Source organism: Coregonus clupeaformis, unplaced genomic scaffold, assembly GCF_020615455.1.
Source record: "Coregonus clupeaformis isolate EN_2021a unplaced genomic scaffold, ASM2061545v1 scaf0691, whole genome shotgun sequence".
Classification (NCBI taxonomy): Eukaryota; Metazoa; Chordata; class Actinopteri; order Salmoniformes; family Salmonidae; genus Coregonus; species Coregonus clupeaformis.
Window position 1 is genome coordinate 214,580 of NW_025534146.1, and position 25,430 is coordinate 240,009.

The following is a 25,430-nucleotide window of genomic DNA, read 5'->3' on the forward strand; positions in this document are numbered from 1 at the left end:
GTAATTGTCTGCATCACTTCCAATCCCCCATATGTTTTTTTTTTCTTCTCGCAAATATAAATATATATACATACATATACACATACATACATATATTCTGTCTTTCCGATGCACGGAAAACCCAGCCAACTGTATATTATCCATCTCGTTGTTCAGCCACAACTCGGTGAAACATAAGATATTATCGTTTTAATGTCCCGTTGGTAGGATAGTCTTGAACGGAGCTCATCCAGTTTATTCTCCAATGATTGCACGTTGGCCAATAGGACAGATGGTAGAAGCGGGTTAACCACTCTCCGACGAATTCTCACAAGGCACCCGGACCTGTGTCCCCTGTATCGGCCTCTCTTCTTCATGCGAATGACGGGGATTTGGGCCTGGTCTGGTGTCAGCAGTAAATCCTTCGCGTCCGATTCGTTAAAGAAAAATCTTAGTCGAGGTGAGTAATTGCTGTTCTGATATCCAAATGCTCTTTTAGGTCATAAGAGATGCTGGCAGAAGATTATGTACAAAATAAGTTACAAACAATGCGAAAAAACACACAAAATAGCAGAATTGGTTAAGAGCCCGAAAACTGCAACCATCTCCTAAGGCGCCAATGTCTGTCTGTCAAGGGATATGTTCTGCATTATTCTAAAGGCCTACTGCAACATGTAGCATGGTTTCGTTTCCCACAATACATTTGATTAGTAATAGAGTTATAGTACATAAAACAGTCAAGTAAAACATAAAAGAGAATGGTCTCAACCTGCAAGGTGTTCGGTCATATTATTTGCTGCTGATCAATAGGCATAACACAAACTCATCATTACACTATTGTCTTTCTTAATTAACCTCTTCACCCTCTTTATCATTCAGGTAGGCCTAATTTAAATTCAACTGTGAAGTAAGGTGCACAATTATCGCCCATTCATCCATTTGTCATTCATTCAGTGAGGAGAGAGAGACTCATTAGTGGCTGGCTGGGTACCAACATCCTACAGCACATTGTCTTGGCTGGGTACCAACATCCTACAGCACATTGTCTTGGCTGGGTACCAACATCCTACAGCACATTGTCTTGGCTGGGTACCAACATCCTACAGCACATTGTCTTGGCTGGGTACCAACATCCTACAGCACATTGTCTTGGCTGGGTACCAACATCCTACAGCACATTGTCTTGGCTGGGTACCAACGTCCTACAGCACATTGTCTTGGCGGATTAAGTCAGGAATACAAACATTTAGGAAAAGTCAGGGAAGGAGCAGGACATAGCTTTTTTGGGGGGCTGATTTTTACAAAATCAAACGTCAGTGGCAGTTGGCCTATGGCAGTTCTATTGTTAACAATACCCATCAGTTAACACAGTGGCCTACCCTTTAACAATACCCATCAGTTAACACTGTGGCCTACCCTTTAAAAATACCCATCAGTTAACACAGTGGCCTACCCTTTAACAATACCCATCAGTTAACACTGTGGCCTACCCTTTAACAATACCCATCAGTTAACACTGTGGCCTACCCTTTAACAATACTAATCTGTTAACACTGTGGCCTACCCTTTAACAATACCCATCAGTTAACACAGTGGCCTACCCTTTAACAATACCCAGCAGTTAACACAGTGGCCTACCCTTTAACAATACCCATCAGTTAACACTGTGGCCTACCCTTTAACAATACTAATCTGTTAACACTGTGGCCTACCCTTTAAAAATACCCATCAGTTAACACAGTGGCCTACCCTTTAACAATACTAATCTGTTAACACAGTGGCCTACCCTTTAACAATACTAATCTGTTAACACAGTGGCCTACCCTTTAACAATACCCAGCAGTTAACACAGTGGCCTACCCTTTAACAATACCCATCATTTAACACAGTGGCCTACCCTTTAACAATACTAATCTGTTAACACAGTGGCCTACCCTTTAACAATACCCCTCAGTTAACACTGTGGCCTACCCTTTAACAATACCCAGCAGTTAACACAGTGGCCTACCCTTTAACAATACCCATCAGTTAACACAGTGGCCTACCCTTTAACAATACCTATCAGTTAACACAGTGGCCTACCCTTTAACAATACCCATCAGTTAACAGTTAACACTGTGGCCTACCCTTTAACAATACCCATCAGTTAACACTGTGGCCTACCCTTTAACAATACCCATCAGTTAACACAGTGGCCTACCCTTTAACAATACCCATCAGTTAACACAGTGGCCTACCCTTTAACAATACCCATCAGTTAACACAGTGGCCTACCCTTTAACAATACCCATCAGTTAACACAGTGGCCTACCCTTTAACAATACCCATCAGTTAACACTGTGGCCTACCCTTTAACAATACTAATCTGTTAACACTGTGGCCTATCCTTTAACAATACCCATCAATTAACACAGTGGCCTACCCTTTAACAATACCCATCAGTTAACACTGTGGCCTACCCTTTAACAATACCCATCAGTTAACACTGTGGCCTACCATTTAACAATACCCATCAGTTAACACTGTGGCCTACCCTTTAACAATACCCATCAGTTAACACAGTGGCCCACCCTTTAACAATACCCATCAGTTAACACAGTGGCCTACCCTTTAACAATACCCATCAGTTAACACAGTGGCCTACCCTTTAACAATACCCATCAGTTAACACAGTGGCCTACCCTTTAACAATACCCATCAGTTAACACAGTGGCCCACCCTTTAACAATACCCATCAGTTAACACAGTGGCCTACCCTTTAACAATACCCATCAGTTAACACAGTGGCCTACCCTTTAACAATACCCAGCAGTTAACACAGTGGCCTACCCTTTAACAATACTAATCTGTTAACACTGTGGCCTATCCTTTAACAATACCCATCAGTTAACACAGTGGCCTACCCTTTAACAATACCCATCAGTTAACACAGTGGCCTACCCTTTAACAATACCCATCAGTTAACACTGTGGCCTACCCTTTAACAATACCCATCAGTTAACACTGTGGCCTACCCTTTAACAATACCCATCAGTTAACACAGTGGCCTACCCTTTAACAATACTAATCTGTTAACACTGTGGCCTACCCTTTAAAAATACCCATCAGTTAACACAGTGGCCTACCCTTTAACAATACTAATCTGTTAACACAGTGGCCTACCCTTTAACAATACCCATCAGTTAACACAGTGGCCTACCCTTTAACAATACCCATCAGTTAACACAGTGGCCTACCCTTTAACAATACCCATCAGTTAACACAGTGGCCTACCCTTTAACAATACTAATCTGTTAACACAGTGGCCTACCCTTTAACAATACCCAGCAGTTAACACAGTGGCCTACCCTTTAACAATACCCATCAGTTAACACAGTGGCCTACCCTTTAACAATACCCATCAGTTAACACAGTGGCCTACCCTTTAACAATACTAATCTGTTAACACAGTGGCCTACCCTTTAACAATACCCAGCAGTTAACACAGTGGCCTACCATTTAACAATACCCATCAGTTAACACAGTGGCCTACCCTTTAACAATACCCAGCAGTTAACACAGTGGCCTACCCTTTAACAATACCCATCAGTTAACACAGTGGCCTACCCTTTAACAATACCCATCAGTTAACACAGTGGCCTACCCTTTAACAATACCCATCAGTTAACACAGTGGCCTACCCTTTAACAATACTAATCTGTTAACACTGTGGCCTACTCTTTAACAATACCCATCAGTTAACACAGTGGCCTACCCTTTAACAATACTAATCTGTTAACACAGTGGCCTACCCTTTAACAATACTAATCTGTTAACACAGTGGCCTACCCTTTAACAATACCCAGCAGTTAACACAGTGGCCTACCCTTTAACAATACCCATCAGTTAACACAGTGGCCTACCCTTTAACAATACCCATCAGTTAACACTGTGGCCTACCCTTTAACAATACCCATCAGTTAACACAGTGGCCTACCCTTTAACAATACCCATCAGTTAACACTGTGGCCTACCCTTTAACAATACCATCAGTTAACACAGTGGCCTACCCTTTAACAATACCCATCAGTTAACACAGTGGCCTACCCTTTAACAATACCCATCAGTTAACACTGTGGCCTACCCTTTAACAATACCCATCAGTTAACACAGTGGCCTACCCTTTAACAATACCCATCGTTAACACTGTGGCCTACCCTTTAACAATACCCATCAGTTAACACTGTGGCCTACCCCTTTAACAATACCCATCAGTTAACACAGTGGCCTACCCTTTAACAATACCCATCAGTTAACACAGTGGCCTACCCTTTAACAATACCCATCAGTTAACACAGTGGCCTACCCTTTAACAATACCCATCAGTTAACACAGTGGCCTACCCTTTAACAATACCCAGCAGTTAACACAGTGGCCTACCCTTTAACAATACCCATCAGTTAACACTGTGGCCTACCCTTTAACAATACTAATCTGTTAACACTGTGGCCTATCCTTTAACAATACCCATCAGTTAACACAGTGTCCTACCCTTTAACAATACCCATCAGTTAACACTGTGGCCTACCCTTTAACAATACCCATCAGTTAACACTGTGGCCTACCATTTAACAATACCCATCAGTTAACACTGTGGCCTATCCTTTAACAATACCCATCAGTTAACACAGTGGCCTACCCTTTAACAATACTAATCTGTTAACACAGTGGCCTACCCTTTAACAATACCCATCAGTTAACACAGTGGCCTACCCTTTAACAATACCCATCAGTTAACACTGTGGCCTATCCCTTTAACAATACCTATCAGTTAACACTGTGGCCTACCCTTTAACAATACCCATCAGTTAACACAGTGGCACTGCCTTAACAATACCCATCAGTTAACACAGGCCTACCCTCTAACAATACCCATCAGTTAACACTGTGGCCTACCGCTTTAACAATACACATACAGTTAACACAGTGGCCTAGCCTGTAACAATACCCATCAGTTAACACAGTGGCCTACCCTTTAACAATACCCATCAGTTAACACAGTGGCCTACCCTTTAACAATACCCAGCAGTTAACACAGTGGCCTACCCTTTAACAATACCCAGCAGTTAACACAGTGGCCTACCCTTTAACAATACCCATCAGTTAACACAGTGGCCTACCCTTTAACAATACCCATCAGTTAACACAGTGGCCTACCCTTTAACAATACCCATCAGTTAACACAGTGGCCTACCCTTTAACAATACCCATCAGTTAACACTGTGGCCTACCCTTTAACAATACCCATCAGTTAACACTGTGGCCTACCATTTAACAATACCCATCAGTTAACACAGTGGCCTACCCTTTAACAATACCCAGCAGTTAACACAGTGGCCTACCCTTTAACAATACCCATCAGTTAACACAGTGGCCTACCCTTTAACAATACCCATCAGTTAACACAGTGGCCTACCCTTTAACAATACCCATCAGTTAACACAGTGGCCTACCCTTTAACAATACCCATCAGTTAACACTGTGGCCTACCCTTTAACAATACCCATCAGTTAACACTGTGGCCTACCCTTTAACAATACCCATCAGTTAACACAGTGGCCTACCCTTTAACAATACCCAGCAGTTAACACAGTGGCCTACCCTTTAACAATACCCAGCAGTTAACACAGTGGCCTACCCTTTAACAATACCCATCAGTTAACACAGTGGCCTACCCTTTAACAATACCCATCAGTTAACACAGTGGCCTACCCTTTAACAATACCCATCAGTTAACACAGTGGCCTACCCTTTAACAATACCCATCAGTTAACACTGTGGCCTACCCTTTAACAATACCCATCAGTTAACACAGTGGCCTACCCTTTAACAATACCCATCAGTTAACACTGTGGCCTACCCTGTATTAACAAAAGTCCAACAATGAATCCTCCTGAATAGTGGATCCTTATTCAAGCTGCAGGTGGTCTACTGCCTTGTCTGAGACTGAATTACAGAGCATTCACTAGATACAGGTATGTTAATGTAAACCCTGATGAATGCTATCACATATACTTGACTGTTTAAGCTACGGTTATTTCCTTTCCAAAAACGACTGTACACTTGGATAACGATCCGTGCAATTTATAAAGCAAGCATCATAGAGTACCCATAACACACCCTGTAATAAACCTTCGACCCTGGAGAAAAACCATGTAACATGTTAACAATTGAAGCTGTGGTACATCACCATGTAACATGTTAACACTTGAAGCTGTGGTACATCACCATGTAACATGTTAACACTTGAAGCTGTGGTACATCACCATGTAACATGTTAACACTTGAAGCTGTGCTACATCACCATGTAACATGTTAACATGTAACATGTTAACTGCAGAACACGTGTAGAACATTTCAAGCAGTGCTAGAATCCTTCTCTTGTCTTTTTTTTTCTAGTCTTTCTTAGCTTCTGCCACAGTAATTGTTGCCAAATTACTACGAATCTGAATCTGATCGCCAGTTCCCAATTAACTGGAAGCAATTTAGTTGGTTTAGCGAAAAACATTGTGGCAACTAATTACAAAAACACTGTGACGCAAGGAGAGCCTCTTAACTCAGTGAGATTCCAAATCTAGGAGACATTCTGGCATGTTTCTGAATGACCACACCTCTAACTCTAACCCCTCTCCCCAATCACAGACTGTCATGTTGTCTTCAGTCTTGGCAGCAGGTTGCAGGGGGGTGATTAAGCTGAGGCATTAAAGTTGATTAAATCACTGGTCTGATCTGATCTGGGTGTAACACAATCTAGATCAGGTCCAGTAAGCAACATCTGAAATTCCACTTTCTATCCCATCAGACCGCATTATTAAATTACAGAATATTAGTTCTCAATTTCTACATCTGGATCATTCCGTGTGTCTTAATCTCCTAAATGACAGGATTAATCTGCAGACACTGTCTAACCTGCCCTCCAGCAGTCACTACTGTTTCTGTCTGCTATCACACACTGCTAACTGACCTCCAGCAGTCACTACTGTTTCTGTCTGCTATCACACACTGCTAACTGACCTCCAGCAGTCACTACTGTTTCTGTCTGCTATCACACACTGCTAACTGACCTCCAGCAGTCACTACTGTTTCTGTCTGCTATCACACACTGCTAACTGACCTCCAGCAGTCACTACTGTTTCTGTCTGCTATCACACACTGCTAACTGACCTCCAGCAGTCACTACTGTTTCTGTCTGCTATCACACACTGCTAACTGACCTCCAGCAGTCACTACTGTTTCTGTCTGCTATCACACACTGCTAACTGACCTCCAGCAGTCACTACTGTTTCTGTCTGCTATCACACACTGCTAACTGACCTCCAGCAGTCACTACTGTTTCTGTCTGCTATCACACACTGCTAACTGACCTCCAGCAGTCACTACTGTTTCTGTCTGCTATCACACACTGCTAACTGACCTCCAGCAGACACTACTGTTTCTGTCTGCTATCACACACTGCTAACTGACCTCCAGCAGTCACTACTGTTTCTGTCTGCTATCACACACTGCTAACTGACCTCCAGCAGTCACTACTGTTTCTGTCTGCTATCACACACTGCTAACTGACCTCCAGCAGTCACTACTGTTTCTGTCTGCTATCACACACTGCTAACTGTCCTCCAGCAGTCACTACTGTTTCTGTCTGCTATCACACACTGCTAACTGACCTCCAGCAGTCACTACTGTTTCTGTCTGCTATCACACACTGCTAACTGTCCTCCAGCAGTCACTACTGTTTCTGTCTGCTATCACACACTGCTAACTGACCTCCATTCATCCCTGAGAGAGGGAGGGACCTCTGGAGGACAGTGTGGGTAAGGAGAAAGTGAGGTCAAGGATATGTCAATGTGAGGTCAAGGAGCAGTGAGAGAGTTAATCAACAGTGAGACTAAGGGCCAACTCTATAGCTGACCTGTCCACATGTAATGTCCTATAGTTGACCTGTCCACATGTCCTGTCCTATCGTTGACCTGTCCACATGTCCTGTCCTATCGTTGACCTATAGCTGACCTGTCCACATGTCCTGTCCTATCGTTGACCTATAGCTGACCTGTCCACATGTCCTGTCCCATCGTTGACCTATAGCTGACCTGTCCACATTTCTGTCCTATAGCTGATCTGTTCACATGTCTTGTCCTATAGCTGATTTGTCCACATGTCCTGTCCTATAGCTGATCTGTACACATGTGTATTTGTATTTGTTATGGATCCCCATTAGTTCCTGCCAAGGCAGCAGCTACTCTTCCTGGGGTTTATTATGGATCCCCATTAGTTCCTGCCAAGGCAGCAGCTACTCTTCCTGGGGTTTATTATGGATCCCCATTAGTTCCTGCCAAGGCAGCAGCTACTCTTCCTGGGGTCCTTTATTATGGATCCCCATTAGTTCCTGCCAAGGCAGCAGCTACTCTTCCTGGGGTTTATTATGGATCCCCATTAGTTCCTGCCAAGGCAGCAGCTACTCTTCCTGGGGTCCAACTAAATTAAATCAGTTATATACAATCAAACATCTGACTCTAACGCAAGATCAACTCTCTCATGGAGACTAGTGCACCTCTCAGACTGTCTAGTAGACATTAACATCTAGTCAGATCAGATGATCTGAGATCAGAAAACACCTCTCAGACTGTCTAGAAGACATTAACATCTAGTCAGATCAGATGATCTGAGATCAGAGAACACCTCTCACACTGTCTAGCAGACATTAACATCTAGTCAGATCAGATGATCTGAGATCAGAAAACACCTCTCAGACTGTCTAGCAGACATTAACATCTAGTCACATCAGATGATCTGAGATCAGAGAACACCTCTCACACTGTCTAGCAGACATTAACATCTAGTCACATCAGATGATCTGAGATCAGAGAACACCTCTCAGACTGTCTAGCAGACATTAACATCTAGTCAGATCAGATGATCTGAGATCAGAGAACACCTCTCAGGCTGTCTGTGCATTATATTTCACCCAATAGACCTTCAGAATAGACATTCAGTGAATCTAAGTGCATCTAATACAGTTTCGTTTTCAGATACACAATGAAATACACTGTGACGTGAACAGCAGCCAATGAGAAGGAGACGTCACAAAGTCAACCAACTATAAAACAGAAGTAAACCCATTGGACAGAAAGACAACCAACTATGTAAGTGAAGTCAACCAATTGGTCAGAGTGCATATTGGTCAAACATGCTCTGGCCAAAATTCATATGTCACAGAAAAATATGTCAAATAAAAATACTCCTGGTCATATCCACCCTCCCTATTAAGATAATCACAATGTAATAATGCTGTTAGTCAACAGGGCAAGACAAACTAAAACCAAAACTAGTCAAATTTGGACTGCCTATTTGTCTATGGCTGTGGCAGACAGACAGACAGACAGACAGACAGACAGACAGACAGACAGACAGACAGACAGACAGACAGACAGACAGAAAGACAGAAAGACAGAGACCCACATCCCAAAGTCATCCCCCAGGGAGCAGCAAAGATCCCAAACATGACCCCCCCCACTCTCCAATCTGCCTCTGAAACCAAATCTGTCACAAAGCAACGCCTGTTAGGCCACCAACCCAATTCCCTGTTCCCAGGAGTACAAGCCACTTCCTGGTGACAGATGTGGGCCATGACAGAACATAACATAACTACACTGAAAGAACACACTACAGTGACAGAATATAGAACCTCTAAACTGACAGAACATAGAACACACTAAACAGACAAAACATAGAACACACTAACAACAGAGAAAGAACATAGAACATCTACACTGACAGAACAGAGACCTCTACACTGACAGAACATAGAACCTCTACACTGACAGAACAGAGAACCTCTACACTGACAGAAAATAGAACACACTACACTGACAGAACAGAGAACCTCTACACTGACAGAAAATAGAACATCTACACTGACAGAACATATAACCTCTACACTGACAGAAAATAGAACACACTACACTGACAGAACATATAACCTCTACACTGACAGAAAATAGAACACACTACACTGACAGAACAGAGAACCTCTACACTGACAGAAAATAGAACATCTACACTGACAGAACAGAGAACCTCTACACTGACAGAAAATAGAACACACTACACTGACAGAACAGAGAACCTCTACACTGACAGAAAATAGAACATCTACACTGACAGAACATATAACCTCTACACTGACAGAACATAGAACCTCTACACTGACAGAACATAGAACCTCTACATCAACAGAACATAGAACACACTACACTGACAGAACATAGAAAACACTACACTGACAGAACATAGAACACACTACAATGACAGAACATATAACCTCTACACTGACAGAACATAGAACACACTACACTAACAGAGCATAGAACACACTACAATGACAGAACATAGAAAACACTACACTGACAGAACATAGAACACACTACAATGACAGAACATAGAACCTATACACTGACAGAACATAGGAACACACTAATCTGACAGGAACATAGAACACACCACAGTGACAGAACATAGAAGACACTACAGTGACAGAACATAGAACACACTACACTGACAGAACATAGAACACACTAAGCTGACAGAACATAGAACACACAACACTGACAGAACATAGAACACACTACACTGACAGAACATAGAACCTATACAATGACAGAACATAGAACACACTACACTTACAGAACATAGAAAACACTACAATGACAGAACATAGAACACACTACACTGACAAAACATTGAACGCTCTACACTGACAGAACATAGAACACACTACACTGAAGGAACATAGAACACACTACACTGATAGAACATAGAACACACTACACTTACAGAACATAGAAAACACTACAATGACAGAACATAGAACACACTACACTGACAAAACATTGAACGCTCTACACTGACAGAACATAGAACACACTACACTGAAGGAACATAGAACCTCTACACTGACAGAACATAGAACACACTACACTGAAGGAACATAGAACACTCTACACTGACAGAACATAGAACACTCTACACTGACAGAACATAGAACACACTACAATGACAGAACATAGAACCTATACACTGACAGAACATAGAACACACTAATCTGACAGAACATAGAACACACCACAGTGACAGAACATAGAAGACACTACAGTGACAGAACATAGAACACACTACACTGACAGAACATAGAACACACTAAGCTGACAGAACATAGAACACACAACACTGACAGAACATAGAACACACTACACTGACAGAACATAGAACCTATACAATGACAGAACATAGAACACACTACACTTACAGAACATAGAAAACACTACAATGACAGAACATAGAACACACTACACTGACAAAACATTGAACGCTCTACACTGACAGAACATAGAACACACTACACTGAAGGAACATAGAACACACTACACTGATAGAACATAGAACACACTACACTTACAGAACATAGAAAACACTACAATGACAGAACATAGAACACACTACACTGACAAAACATTGAACGCTCTACACTGACAGAACATAGAACACACTACACTGAAGGAACATAGAACCTCTACACTGACAGAACATAGAACACACTACACTGAAGGAACATAGAACACTCTACAGTGACAGAACATAGAACACTCTACACTGACAGAACATAGAACACACTCATTGACAAAACATCGAACACACTACACTGACAGAACATAGAACCTCTACACTGACAGAACATAGAAATCACTACACACTGACAACATAGAACCTCTACACTGACAGAATATAGAACACACTACACTGACTGAGCATAGAACCTCTACACTGACAGAACATAGATCACACTATACCGACAAAACATAGAACACACTACAGTGACAGAACATAGAACACACTACACTGACAGAACATAGACCACACTCATTGACAAAACATCGAACACACTACACTGACAGAACATAGAACCTCTACACTGACAGAACATAAAACACACTACACTGACTGAACATAGAACCTCTACACTGACAGAACATAGAAGAACACTACACTGACAGAAAATAGAACACACTACACTGACAGAACATAGAACACACTACACTGAAAGAACATCAAACCTCTATACTGACAGAACATAGAACACACTACACTGACAGAACATAGAACACACTACACTGACAGAACATAGAACACACTACACTGAAAGAACATCAAACCTCTATACTGACAGAACATAGAACACACTACACTGACAGAACATAGAAAAACTACACTGGCAGAACATAGAACCTCTTCACTGACAGAACATAAAACAATCCACACTGACAAAACATAGAACACACTACACTGACAGAACAAAGAAGATACTACTCTGGCTGAACATTGAACACACTACACTGACAGAACATAGAACATCTACACTGACAGAACATAGAATGTCTACACTGACAGAACATAGAACACACAACACTGACAGAACATAGAATGTCTACACTGACAGAACATAGAACACACTACACTGACAGAACATATAATGTCTACACTGACGGAACATAGAACACACTATACTGACATAACACAGAACAGACCACACTGATGGAACAGAGAACAAACTACACTGACAGAATATAGAACATATTAGACTGCCAGAACAAAGACCACACTTAACTGACAGAATATAAAACTTCTACACTGAAAGAACACAGAACCTCTACACTGACAGAGCATATAACATATTAGACTGCCAGAACATAGACCACACTACGCTGACAGAACATAGAACCTCTACACTGACAGAACATAGAACCTCTACACTGAAAGAACACAGAACCTCTACACTGAAAGAGCATAGAACACACTACAATGACAGAACATAGAACACACTACACTGACAGAACATAAAACGACCTAAACTGACACAACATAGAACACACTACACTGAAATAACACATATCCTCTACACTGAAATAACATAGATCACACTAAACTGACAGAACATAGAACACGCTAAACTGACAGAACATAGAACACATTATACTGACAGAACACAGAACACACCACACTGACGTAACATAGAACACACTACACGGACAGAATATAGAACACACTACACTGACAAAACATAGAACCTCTACACTGACAGAATATAGAACACACTACACTGACAAAACATAGAACCTCTACACTGACAGAATATAGAACACGTTAGACTGCCAGAACATAGAACACACTACACTGACAGAACATAGAACACATTACAACGACAGAACATAGAGCACACTACACTGACAGAATATAGAACACACTACACTGACAGAACATAGAACACACTACACTGACAGAACATAGCGCACACTACACTGACAGAACATAGATCACATTACACTGACAGAACATAGAACACACTACACTGACAGAACATAGATCACATTACACTGACAGAACATAGAGCACACTACACTGACAGAATATAGAACACATTACACTGACAGAACATAGAACACACTACACTGACAGAACATAGAACACACTACACTGACAGAACATAGATCACATTAAACTGACAGAACATATAACACATCACACTGACAGAACATAGAACACTCTACACTGACAGAACAGAGAACACACTACACTGACAGAACATAGATCACATTACACTGACAAAACATAGAACACTCTACACTGACAGAACATAGATCACATTACACTGACAGAACATATAACACATCACACTGACAGAACATAGAACACTCTACACTGACAGAACAGAGAACACACTACACTGACAGAACATAGATCACATTACACTGACAAAACATAGAACACTCTACATTGACAGAACATAGATCACATTACAGTTTTCACACACTGTTGCTGGTATTTTGGCCCATTCCTCCATGCAGATCTCCTCTAGAGCAGTGATGTTTTGGGGCTGTTGCTGGGCAACACAGACTTTCAACTCCCTCCAAAGATTTTCTATGGGGTTGAGATCTGGAGACTGGCTAGGCCACTCCAGGACCTTAAAATGCTTCTTACGAAGCCACTCCTTCGTTGCCCGGGTGGTGTGTTTGGGATCATTGTCATGCTGAAAGACCCAGCCACGTTTCATCTTCAATGCCCTTGCTGATGGAAGGAGGTTTTCACTCAAAATCTCACGATACATGGCCCCATTCATTCTTTCCTTTACACGGATCAGTCGTCCTGGTCCCTTTGCAGAAAAACAGCCCCAAAGCATGATGTTTCCACCCCCCATGCTTCACAGTAGGTATGGTGTTCTTTGGATGCAACTCAGCATTCTTTGTCCTCCAAACACGACGAGTTGAGTTTTTACCAAAAAAGTTATATTTTGGTTTCATCTGACCATATGACATTCTCCCAATCCTCTTCTGGATCATCCAAATGCACTCTAGCAAACTTCAGACGGGCCTGGACATGTACTGGCTTAAGCAGGGGGACACGTCTGGCACTGCAGAATTTGAGTCCCTGGTGGCGTAGTGTGTTACTGATGGTAGGCTTTGTTACTTTGGTCCCAGCTCTCTGCAGGTCATTCACTAGGTCCCCCCGTGTGGTTCTGGGATTTTTGCTCACCGTTCTTGTGATCATTTTGACCCCACGGGGTGAGATCTTGCGTGGAGCCCCAGATCGAGGGAGATTATCAGTGGTCTTGCATGTCTTCCATTTCCTAATAATTGCTCCCACAGTTGATTTCTTCAAACCAAGCTGCTTACCTATTGCAGATGCATTCTTCCCAGCCTGGTGCAGGTCTACAATTTTGTTTCTGGTGTCCTTTGACAGCTCTTTGGTCTTGGCCATAGTGGAGTTTGGAGTGTGACTGTTTGAGGTTGTGGACAGGTGTCTTTTATACTGATAACAAGTTCAAACAGGTGCCATTAATACAGGTAATGAGTGGAGGACAGAGAAGCCTCTTAAAGAAGAGGTTACAGGTCTGTGAGAGACAGAAATCTTGCTTGTTTGTAGGTGACCAAATACTTATTTTCCACCATAATTTGCAAATAAATTAATTAAAAATCCTACAATGTGTTTTTCTGGATTTTTCTTTCTCAGTTTGTCTGTCATAGTTGACGTGTACCTATGATGAAAGTTTTTCCCCCACTGTATAACACACTACACTGACAGAACATAGAACACACTACACTGACAGAATATAAAACGAACTACACTGACAGAACATAACACACCACACTGACAGAACATAGAACACACTACACTGACAGAATATCGGACATCTATACTGACAGAACATAGAACACACTACACTGACGAAACACAGAACACACTACACTGACAGAACATAGAACCTCTTCACTGACAGAACATAAAACAATCTACACTGACAGAACATCAATCCTCTATACTAACAGAACCTAGAACACACTACACAGACATAACATAAAACACAATACACTGACAGAACATAGAACACACTAAACTGACAGAACATAGAATCTCTACACTGACAGAACATAGAACACACTACACTGACAGAACATAGAACACACTACACTTACAGAACATTAAATTAACTACACTTACAGAACATAGAACACAATATACTGACAGAACATAGAACACACTACACTGACAGAACATAGAACACACTACACTGACAGAACATAGATCACATTACACTGACAGAACATAGAACACACTACACTGACAGAACATAGAACACACTACACTGACAGAACATATATCACAATACACTGACAGAACATAGAACACTCTACACTGACAGAACATATATCACATTACACTGACAGAACATAGAACACTCTACACTGACAGAACATAGAACACACTACACTGACAGAACATAGAACACACTACACTTACAGAACATTAAATTAACTACACTTACAGAACATAGAACACAATATACTGACAGAACATAGAACACACTACACAGACATAACATAAAACACAATACACTGACAGAACATAGAACCCACTAAACTGACAGAACATAGAATCTCTACACTGACAGAACATATAACACACTACACTGACAGAACATAGAACACACTACACTTACAGAACATTAAATTAACTACACTTACAGAACATAGAACACAATATACTGACAGAACATAGAACACACTACACAGACATAACATAAAACACAATACACTGACAGAACATAGAACCCACTAAACTGACAGAACATAGAATCTCTACACTGACAGAACATAGAACACACTACACTGACAGAACATAGAACACACTACACTTACAGAACATTAAATTAACTACACTTACATAACATAAAACACAATACACTAACAGAGCATAGAACACACTACAATGACAGAACATAGAAAACACTACACTGACAGAACATAGAACACACTACAATGACAGAACATAGAACCTATACACTGACAGAACATAGAACACACTAATCTGACAGAACATAGAACACACCACAGTGACAGAACATAGAAGACACTACAGTGACAGAACATAGAACACACTACACTGACAGAACATAGAACACACTACACTGACAGAACATAGAACACACTACACTGACAGAACATAGATCACATTACACTGACAGAACATAGAACACACTACACTGACAGAACATAGAACACACTACACTGACAGAACATATATCACAATACACTGACAGAACATAGAACACACTACACTGACAGAACATATATCACATTACACTGACAGAACATAGAACACTCTACACTGACAGAACATAGAACACTCTACACTGACAGAACATAGAACACTCTACACTGACAGAACATAGAACACTCTACACTGACAGAACATAGAACACTCTACACTGACAGAACATAGAACACTCTACACTGACAGAACCTCCACACGTATATTACAGCCTGAACATTCTGGTTGAGACATGAAGATTAAAGTCCCCTCCTACTCCACACTTCACTCATTTGCAATGTCATTGACCTACTGAGAAGCCATTTACAAGTACCTAAAGTCCAGAGAGGAGGCGTGAGAAAGACTGTCCTTATCACATCCATCTTCCAGATAAATGACATGAGACGTCCTTATCAGTTTCTCCTTAATGATCTCAGATGGAAAGAAAGCCAGTGGAATATCAGAGGAGCTGGCCTTGATGTCAGGGGGAATTACTCAACTGAACTCTGTGGTCCTCTGTAGCTCAGCTGGTAGAGCACAGCGCTTGTAACGCCAAGGTAGTGGGTTCGATCCCCGGGACCACCCATACACAAAAATGTATGCACGCATGACTGTAAGTCGCTTTGGATAAAAGCGTCTGCTAAATGGCGTATTATTATTATTATTATAACTCAGTTGGACTGAACTAGATGAATGATTCAACTGACTTGGACTGAGCCAGAATGAATGATTCAACTGAACTGACTAGGACTGAACCAGACTGAATGATTCAAATAAAATTTTATTTGCCACATGAGCCGAATACAAGAGGTTACTTACAAGCCCTTAACCAACAATGCAGTTTTAATAAAAATAAGTGTTAAGTAAAAAATAGATAAGTAAAAATCATTAAAGAGCAGCAGTAAAATAAAATAACAGTAGTGAGGCTATATACAGAGGGTACCGTTACAGAGTCAATGTGCGGGGGCACAGGTTAGTCGAGGTAATTGAGGTAATATGTACATGTGGGTAGAGTTAAAGTGACTATGCACAGATAATAAACAGAGAGTAGTAGCAGCATAAAAAAGGGGGTGGGGTGGGGAGACAATGCAAATAGTCTGGGTAGCCATAATTAGCTGTTCAGGAGTCTTATGGCTTGGGGGTAGAAGCTGTTAAGAAGCCTTTTGGACCAAGACTTGGCGCTCCGGTACCGCTTGCCGTGCGGTAGCAGAGAGAACAGTCTATGACTAGGGTGGCTGGAGTCTTTGACAATTTTGAGGGCCTTCCTCTGACACCGCATGGTATAGAGATCCTGGATGGCAGGAAGCTTGGCCCCAGTGATGTACTGGGCCGTACGCACTACCCTCTGTAGTGCCTTGCGGTCGGAGGCCGAGCAGTTGCCATACCAGGCAGTGATGCAACCAGTCAGGATGCTCTCGATGGTGCAGCTGTATATCATTTTTTGAGGATCTGAGGACCCATTCCAAATATTTTCAGTCCCCTGAAGGGGAATAGGCTTTGCCGTGCCCTCTTCACGACTGTCTTGGTGTTTTTGGACCATGATAGTTTGTTGGTGTTGTGGACACCAAGGAACTTGAAGCTCTCAACCTGCTCCACTACAGCCCTGTCGATGAGAATGGGGGCGTGCTCAGTCCTCTTTTTTTTCCTGTAGTCCACAATCTTCTCCTTTGTCTTGATCACGTTGAGGGAGAGGTTGTTGTCCTGGCACCACACGACCAGGTCTCTGACCTCCTCCCTATAGGCTGTCTCATCATTGTCTGTGATCAGGAATACCCCTGTTGTGTTGTCGGCAAACTTAATGATGGTGTTGGAGTTGTGCCTGGCCATGCAGTCATGGGTGAACAGGGAGTACAGGAGGGGGACTGAGCACGCACCCCTGAGGGGCCCCCGTGTTGAGGATCAGTGTGGCAGATGTGTTGTTACCTACCCTTACCACTTGGGGGCAGCCCGTCAGGAAGTCCAGGATCCAGTTGCAGAGGGAGGTGATTAGTCCCATGGTCCTTAGCTTAGTGATGAGCTTTGAGGGCACTATGGTGTTGAACGCTGAGCTGTAGTCAATGAATAGCATTCTCACGTAGGTGTTCCTCTTGTCCAGGTGGGAAAGGGCAGTGTGGAGTGCAATAGAGACTGCATCATCTGTGGATCTGTTGGGATGATATGCAAATTGGAGTGGGTCTAGGGTTTCTGGGATAATGGTGTTGATGTGAGCCATGACCAGCCTTTCAAAGCACTTCATGGCTACAGACAGTGCTACGGGTCGGTAGTCATTTAGGCAGGTTACCTTAGTGTTCTTGGGCACAGGGACTATGGTGGTATGCTTGAAACATGTTGATATTACAGACTTAGTCAGGGACAGGTTGAAAATGTCAGTGAAGTCATTGCCAGTTGGTCAGCGCATGCTCGGAGTACATGTCCTGGTAATCCGTCTGGCCCTGTGGCCTTGTTAATGTTGACCTGCTTAAAAAGTCTTACATCGGCTAAGGAGAGCGTGATCACATAGTCATCCAGATCAGCTGATGCTCTCATGCATGCTTCAGTGTTGCTTGCCTGGAAGCGAGCATATAAATTATTTAGCTCCGTCTGGTAGGCTCGTATCACTGGGCAGCTTGCAGCTGTGCTTCCCTTTGTAGTCTGTAATAATTTGCAAGCCCTGCCACATCCGACGAGCATCAGAGCCGGTGTAGTACGATACAATCTTAGTCCTGTATTGACTCTTTGCATGTTTAATGGTTTGTCGGAGGGCATAGCAGGATTTCTTGTAAGCGTCCGGGTTAGAGTCCTGCTCCTTGAAAGAGGCATCTCTACCATTTAGCTCAGTGCGGATGTTGCCTGTAATCCATGGCTTCTGGTTGGGGTATGTACGTACAGTCACTGTGGGGACAACATCATCGATGCACTTATTGATGAAGCTGATGTGACTGATGTGGTGTACTCCTCAATGCTATCTGAAGAATCCCGGAACATATCCCAGTCTGTGCTAGCAAAACAGTCCTGTAGCTTAGCATCTCCGTCATCTGACCACTTATTTATTAACCGAGTCACTGGTGCTTCCTGCATTAGTTTTTACTTATAAGCAGGAATCAGGAGGATAGAGTTATGGTCAGATTTGCGAAATGGAGGGCGAGGAGGGAGCTTTGTACGCGTCTCTGTGTGTGGAGTAAAGGTGGTCTAGAGTTTTTTTTCCTCTGGTTGCACATTTAACATGCTGGTAGAAATTAGGTAGAACGGATTTAAGTTTCCCTGCATTAAAGTCCCCGGCCACTAGGAGCGCTGCCTCTGGATGATCATTTTCCTGTTTGCTTATGGCCTTATACAGCTCATTGAGTGCAATCTTAGTGCCAGCATTGGTTTGTGGTGGTAAATAGACAGCTATGAAAAATATAGATGAAAACTCTCTTGATAGATATTATGGTCTACAGCTTATCATAAGATACTCTACCTCAGGCGAGCAAAACCTTGAGACTTCCATAATATTAGATTTCGTGCACCAGCTGTTGTTTACAAATGTACACAGACCGCCACCCCTTGTCGTACCGGAGTCAGCCGTTCTATACTGCTGATGTAGCGTATATCCCGCCAGCTGTATGTTATCCATGTCGCCGTTCAGCTACGAAACATAAGATATTACAGTGTTTAATGTCCCGTTGGTAGGATATCTGGGATTGGAGGTCATCTATTTTGTTTTCCAATGATTGTACGTTGGCTAATAGGACTGATGGTAGAGGCAGATTACTCGCTCGCCGTCGGATCCTTACAAGGCACCCCGACCTACGTCTGAGCATGCACTGACCAACTGGTGCATGTGACAAATAACATTTGATTTGATTCGATTTGATCTATTTCATATCAATAACCAGGTTTCTATCCAACCGGGCAACAGGAAACAGGAAACAGGAAACAGGAAAGGTCGTTACAATTTCAGAAATGGAGTAAACTCTGATTCACATGATGATATGTTGTGTCGTTTTCCCACTGCATGTAGTTTAGTCTATTAGGGTACGGCTAAAGGCTTTAAGAACTGGTCTTCTACCAGACCACTGTGACGAGCCTGATGCTATTAGGATACGGCTAAAGGCTTTAAGAACTGGTCTTCTACCAGACCACTGTGACGAGCCTGATGCTATTAGGATACGGCTAAAGGCTTTAAGAACTGGTCTTCTACCAGACCACTGTGACGAGCCTGATGCTATTAGGATACGGCTAAAGGCTTTAAGAACTGGTCTTCTACCAGACCACTGTGACGAGCCTGATGCTATTAGGATACGGCTAAAGGCTTTAAGAACTGGTCTTCTACCAGACCACTGTGACGAGCCTGATGCTATTAGGATACGGCTAAAGGCTTTAAGAACTGGTCTTCTACCAGACCACTGTGACGAGCCTGATGCTATTAGGATACGGCTAAAGGCTTTAAGAACTGGTCTTCTACCAGACCACTGTGACGAGCCTGATGCTATTAGGATACGGCTAAAGGCTTTAAGAACTGGTCTTCTACCAGACCACTGTGACGAGCCTGATGCTATTAGGATACGGCTAAAGGCTTTAAGAACTGGTCTTCTACCAGACCACTGTGACGAGCCTGATGCTATTAGGATACAGCTAAAGGCTTTAAGAACTGGTCTTCTACCAGACCACTGTGACGAGCCTGATGCTATTAGGATACGGCTAAAGGCTTTAAGAACTGGTCTTCTACCAGACCACTGTGACGAGCCTGATGCTATTAGGATACGGCTAAAGGCTTTTAAGAACTGGTCTTCTACCAGACCACTGTGACGAGCCTGATGCTATTAGGATACGGCTAAAGGCTTTAAGAACTGGTCTTCTACCAGACCACTGTGACGAGCCTGATGCTATTAGGATACGGCTAAAGGCTTTAAGAACTGGTCTTCTACCAGACCACTGTGACGAGCCTGATGCTATTAGGATACGGCTAAAGGCTTTAAGAACTGGTCTTCTACCAGACCACTGTGACGAGCCTGATGCTATTAGGATACGGCTAAAGGCTTTAAGAACTGGTCTTCTACCAGACCACTGTGACGAGCCTGATGCTATTAGGATACGGCTAAAGGCTTTAAGAACTGGTCTTCTACCAGACCACTGTGACGAGCCTGATGCTATTAGGATACGGCTAAAGGCTTTAAGAACTGGTCTTCTACCAGACCACTGTGACGAGCCTGATGCTATTAGGATACGGCTAAAGGCTTTAAGAACTGGTCTTCTACCAGACCACTGTGACGAGCCTGATGCTATTAGGATACGGCTAAAGGCTTTAAGAACTGGTCTTCTACCAGACCACTGTGACGAGCCTGATGCTATTAGGATACGGCTAAAGGCTTTAAGAACTGGTCTTCTACCAGACCACTGTGACGAGCCTGATGCTATAAGGATACGGCTAAAGGCTTTAAGAACTGGTCTTCTACCAGACCACTGTGACGAGCCTGATGCTATTAGGATACGGCTAAAGGCTTTAAGAACTGGTCTTCTACCAGACCACTGTGACGAGCCTGATGCTATTAGGGATACGGCTAAAGGCTTTAAGAACTGGTCTTCTACCAGACCACTGTGACGAGCCTGATGCTATTAGGATACGGCTAAAGGCTTTTAAGAACTGGTCTTCTACCAGACCACTGTGACGAGCCTGATGCTATTAGGATACGGCTAAAGGCTTTAAGAACTGGTCTTCTACCAGACCACTGTGACGAGCCTGATGCTATTAGGATACGGCTAAAGGCTTTAAGAACTGGTCTTCTACCAGACCACTGTGACGAGCCTGATGCTATTAGGATACGGCTAAAGGCTTTAAGAACTGGTCTTCTACCAGACCACTGTGACGAGCCTGATGCTATTAGGATACGGCTAAAGGCTTTAAGAACTGGTCTTCTACCAGACCACTGTGACGAGCCTGATGCTATTAGGATACGGCTAAAGGCTTTAAGAACTGGTCTTCTACCAGACCACTGTGACGAGCCTGATGCTATTAGGATACGGCTAAAGGCTTTAAGAACTGGTCTTCTACCAGACCACTGTGACGAGCCTGATGCTATTAGGATACGGCTAAAGGCTTTAAGAACTGGTCTTCTACCAGACCACTGTGACGAGCCTGATGCTATTAGGATACGGCTAAAGGCTTTTAAGAACTGGTCTTCTACCAGACCACTGTGACGAGCCTGATGCTATTAGGATACGGCTAAAGGCTTTAAGAACTGGTCTTCTACCAGACCACTGTGACGAGCCTGATGCTATTAGGATACGGCTAAAGGCTTTAAGAACTGGTCTTCTACCAGACCACTGTGACGAGCCTGATGCTATAAGGATACGGCTAAAGGCTTTAAGAACTGGTCTTCTACCAGACCACTGTGACGAGCCTGATGCTCCTTTCCAATAAATATGGAGGGTCTTATACTGGTGACATGATGATCCATACTTGACAAATATAAATATTCTCGCTCTTATCCATCATAATCCCATCATGTAGACTAAACTACCAGCACTGTATCTGCCAGCTGCTGGCTAGAGCGCACCTGCCAAGACCAGGGTGGGCACAGTTGCTATTTAACACAACAGTTGTTGTGACATAACCATCGGTAGCGTTGAAAATATTTTCTTTATGCCGATTTTAGAATATTTGCATGAAAATCTGTTGCCAATTGGATGGAAACCTAGCTAATAAAAATGTTTGGTTTCTCCCTAGGCAACTAGGTAACTATTCAAGTTAAAATAGCTAACATGAAACAGCTAAAGTGAAACAGCTAACATTTTCTACAAAACACAGTTACTGACACTGTTTTGAGACATTGAACAGAGAGGTCAACCAATAGAAACTCACCTGGTCTTTGTCTGGTTTGTCGGAGATGTCGTTCATGCTGCTTGAGGCCAGGTTCCGATGTGTGGTGGCTGGACTGCCTATGAGAGAACAACAGCCTTGAAGGTTAACAACCTACTCTGCTGTTAAACACTGGACTGAACCTCAGGACACACAGTGTACCAGCCTACCCTTCAAATTACTGTTGAAGGCAATACATCTGTGAATGTAAATCTGATGTCCCTGTAGTGATTCAACAGTTTGTTACCTCATTCCTCTTGATAGATAATGGGGTAATGACAGTCAGTTTGATGCAGCCAGCGGAAAATGACCTTTTCTATGTTGTCACTGGGGGAAAATAACTTCTCAAAAGGTAAGGTGTGAACCACAGTCAGACTTGGTGTTAATCTGTGTGGATTTAGTAGACTGAAGTGTGGACTGGGTAGAGTGAATTCACTAAGTTTGGATGACAACTGTCAGAATTGAATTCCAGTCATCTAAGATCTATCATGGAGGACACTCTGTTGCGGCAGATTCCTCATGAAAGAAAATCACTAGTCTATGTGTGATAGGATACAGTGGGGGAAGGGGCCAGCTGGTTGTTTGGCTCAATGAGCCAACAGTAGCTACAGAATTAGAATCAGAACATACTTGGCCAGTCAGTGGTGCTGGAGGTCCACAATACAGTAGCATGACTTACTAAGCCAGTCCATGCTGGTGCTCCGCTGGGTCTGCAGCTCCTCCATTGAGGTACGGACTGTTAGACAAGGCACTGAGTTTTCAAGCGGACTACGGGCTTTAGTGGCAAAGCGCGCAGAACCCAACCCAAAGAAGACAGAAGCAAAGGGAGAAGGAGGAACGGAAGGAAGGAAGGAAGGAAGGAAGAAAGGAAGGAAGGAAGGAAGGAAGGAAGGAAGGAAGGAAGGAAGGAAGGAAGGAAGGAAGGAAGGAAGGAAGGAAGGAAGGAAGGAAGGAAGGAAGGAAGGAAGGAAGGAAGGAAGGAAGGAAGGAAGGAAGGAAGGAAGGAAGGAAGGAAGGAAGGAAGGAAGGAAGGAAGGAAGGAGAAAAAGAGTGGATTAAGCAAGAGCAAGTGTTAGTTAGACAGACAGAAGCAGTGGAATAATAGAGGGTTTGTTAAACAGACAGAATCTGATGAATAAGGGGGAGGGTTAGAAGAGAAGAAGTTAGAACGGGGACTGAAAGGTTAACTGGTGAAGCAGAGGGAAAGATGGTTATATGGAAAGAACAGAGCTTAGGCTTGGACATACTTAGTTACATTGGATCTGTTATGTTAATCCACTATAGTTACATTGGATCTGTTATGTTAATCCACTATAGTTACATTGGATCTGTTATGTTAATCCACTATAGTTACATTGGATCTGTTATGTTAATCCACTATAGTTACATTGGATCTGTTATGTTAATGCACTATAGTTACATTGGATCTGTTATGTTAATCCACTATAGTTACATTGGATCTGTTATGTTAATCCACTATAGTTACATTGGATCTGTTATGTTAATCCACTATAGTTACATTGGATATGTTATGTTAATCCACTATAGTTACATTGGATCTGTTATGTTAATCCACTATAGTTACATTGGATCTGTTATGTTAGACCCGTGATCCAGGTTGGTAAACAGCCTGTATGAGCGTGATCCAGGTTGGTAAAGAGCCTACTTGCACTGGAGACCGTCTTGCCGATGTCAGCTAGCGAGCGCAGGTTGGACTTCTTCGTCTGGTGGCGATGTTTCCGGAGCAACGTGTAAATCACCTTGTCCTTTAGCTCCGCCTTCAGCAGACCGCTCTCTATCTGGCTGTATGTGATCAACTCTGTTAGAGAGAGGGAGGAGCAGAGGGAGATAACAGCCTCAGACCACTGGTAGAACAGCCTCAGACCACTCGTAGAACAGGGTTAGGAGCAGAGGAAGATAACAGCCTCAGACCACTCGTAGAACAGGGTTAGGAGCA

At 42.8% G+C, this 25,430-nt stretch overlaps 1 protein-coding gene across 1 annotated transcript in view; it reads right to left on the minus strand.

The window, feature by feature from the left end:
- The window catches only part of LOC121584346 (electrogenic sodium bicarbonate cotransporter 1), a gene marked incomplete at its 5' end in the record, with an annotated part of 142,825 nt that extends 117,520 nt beyond the window's left edge, over positions 1–25,305 (minus strand). Inside the window, 3 exons of the mRNA XM_045216356.1 lie at positions 23,477–23,553; positions 24,153–24,248; positions 25,140–25,305. Coding sequence (XP_045072291.1) covers positions 23,477–23,553; positions 24,153–24,248; positions 25,140–25,305 — 339 coding nt within the window. The remainder of the gene's footprint in view (positions 1–23,476; positions 23,554–24,152; positions 24,249–25,139) is intronic.
- Positions 25,306–25,430: the final 125 nt, after the last annotated feature.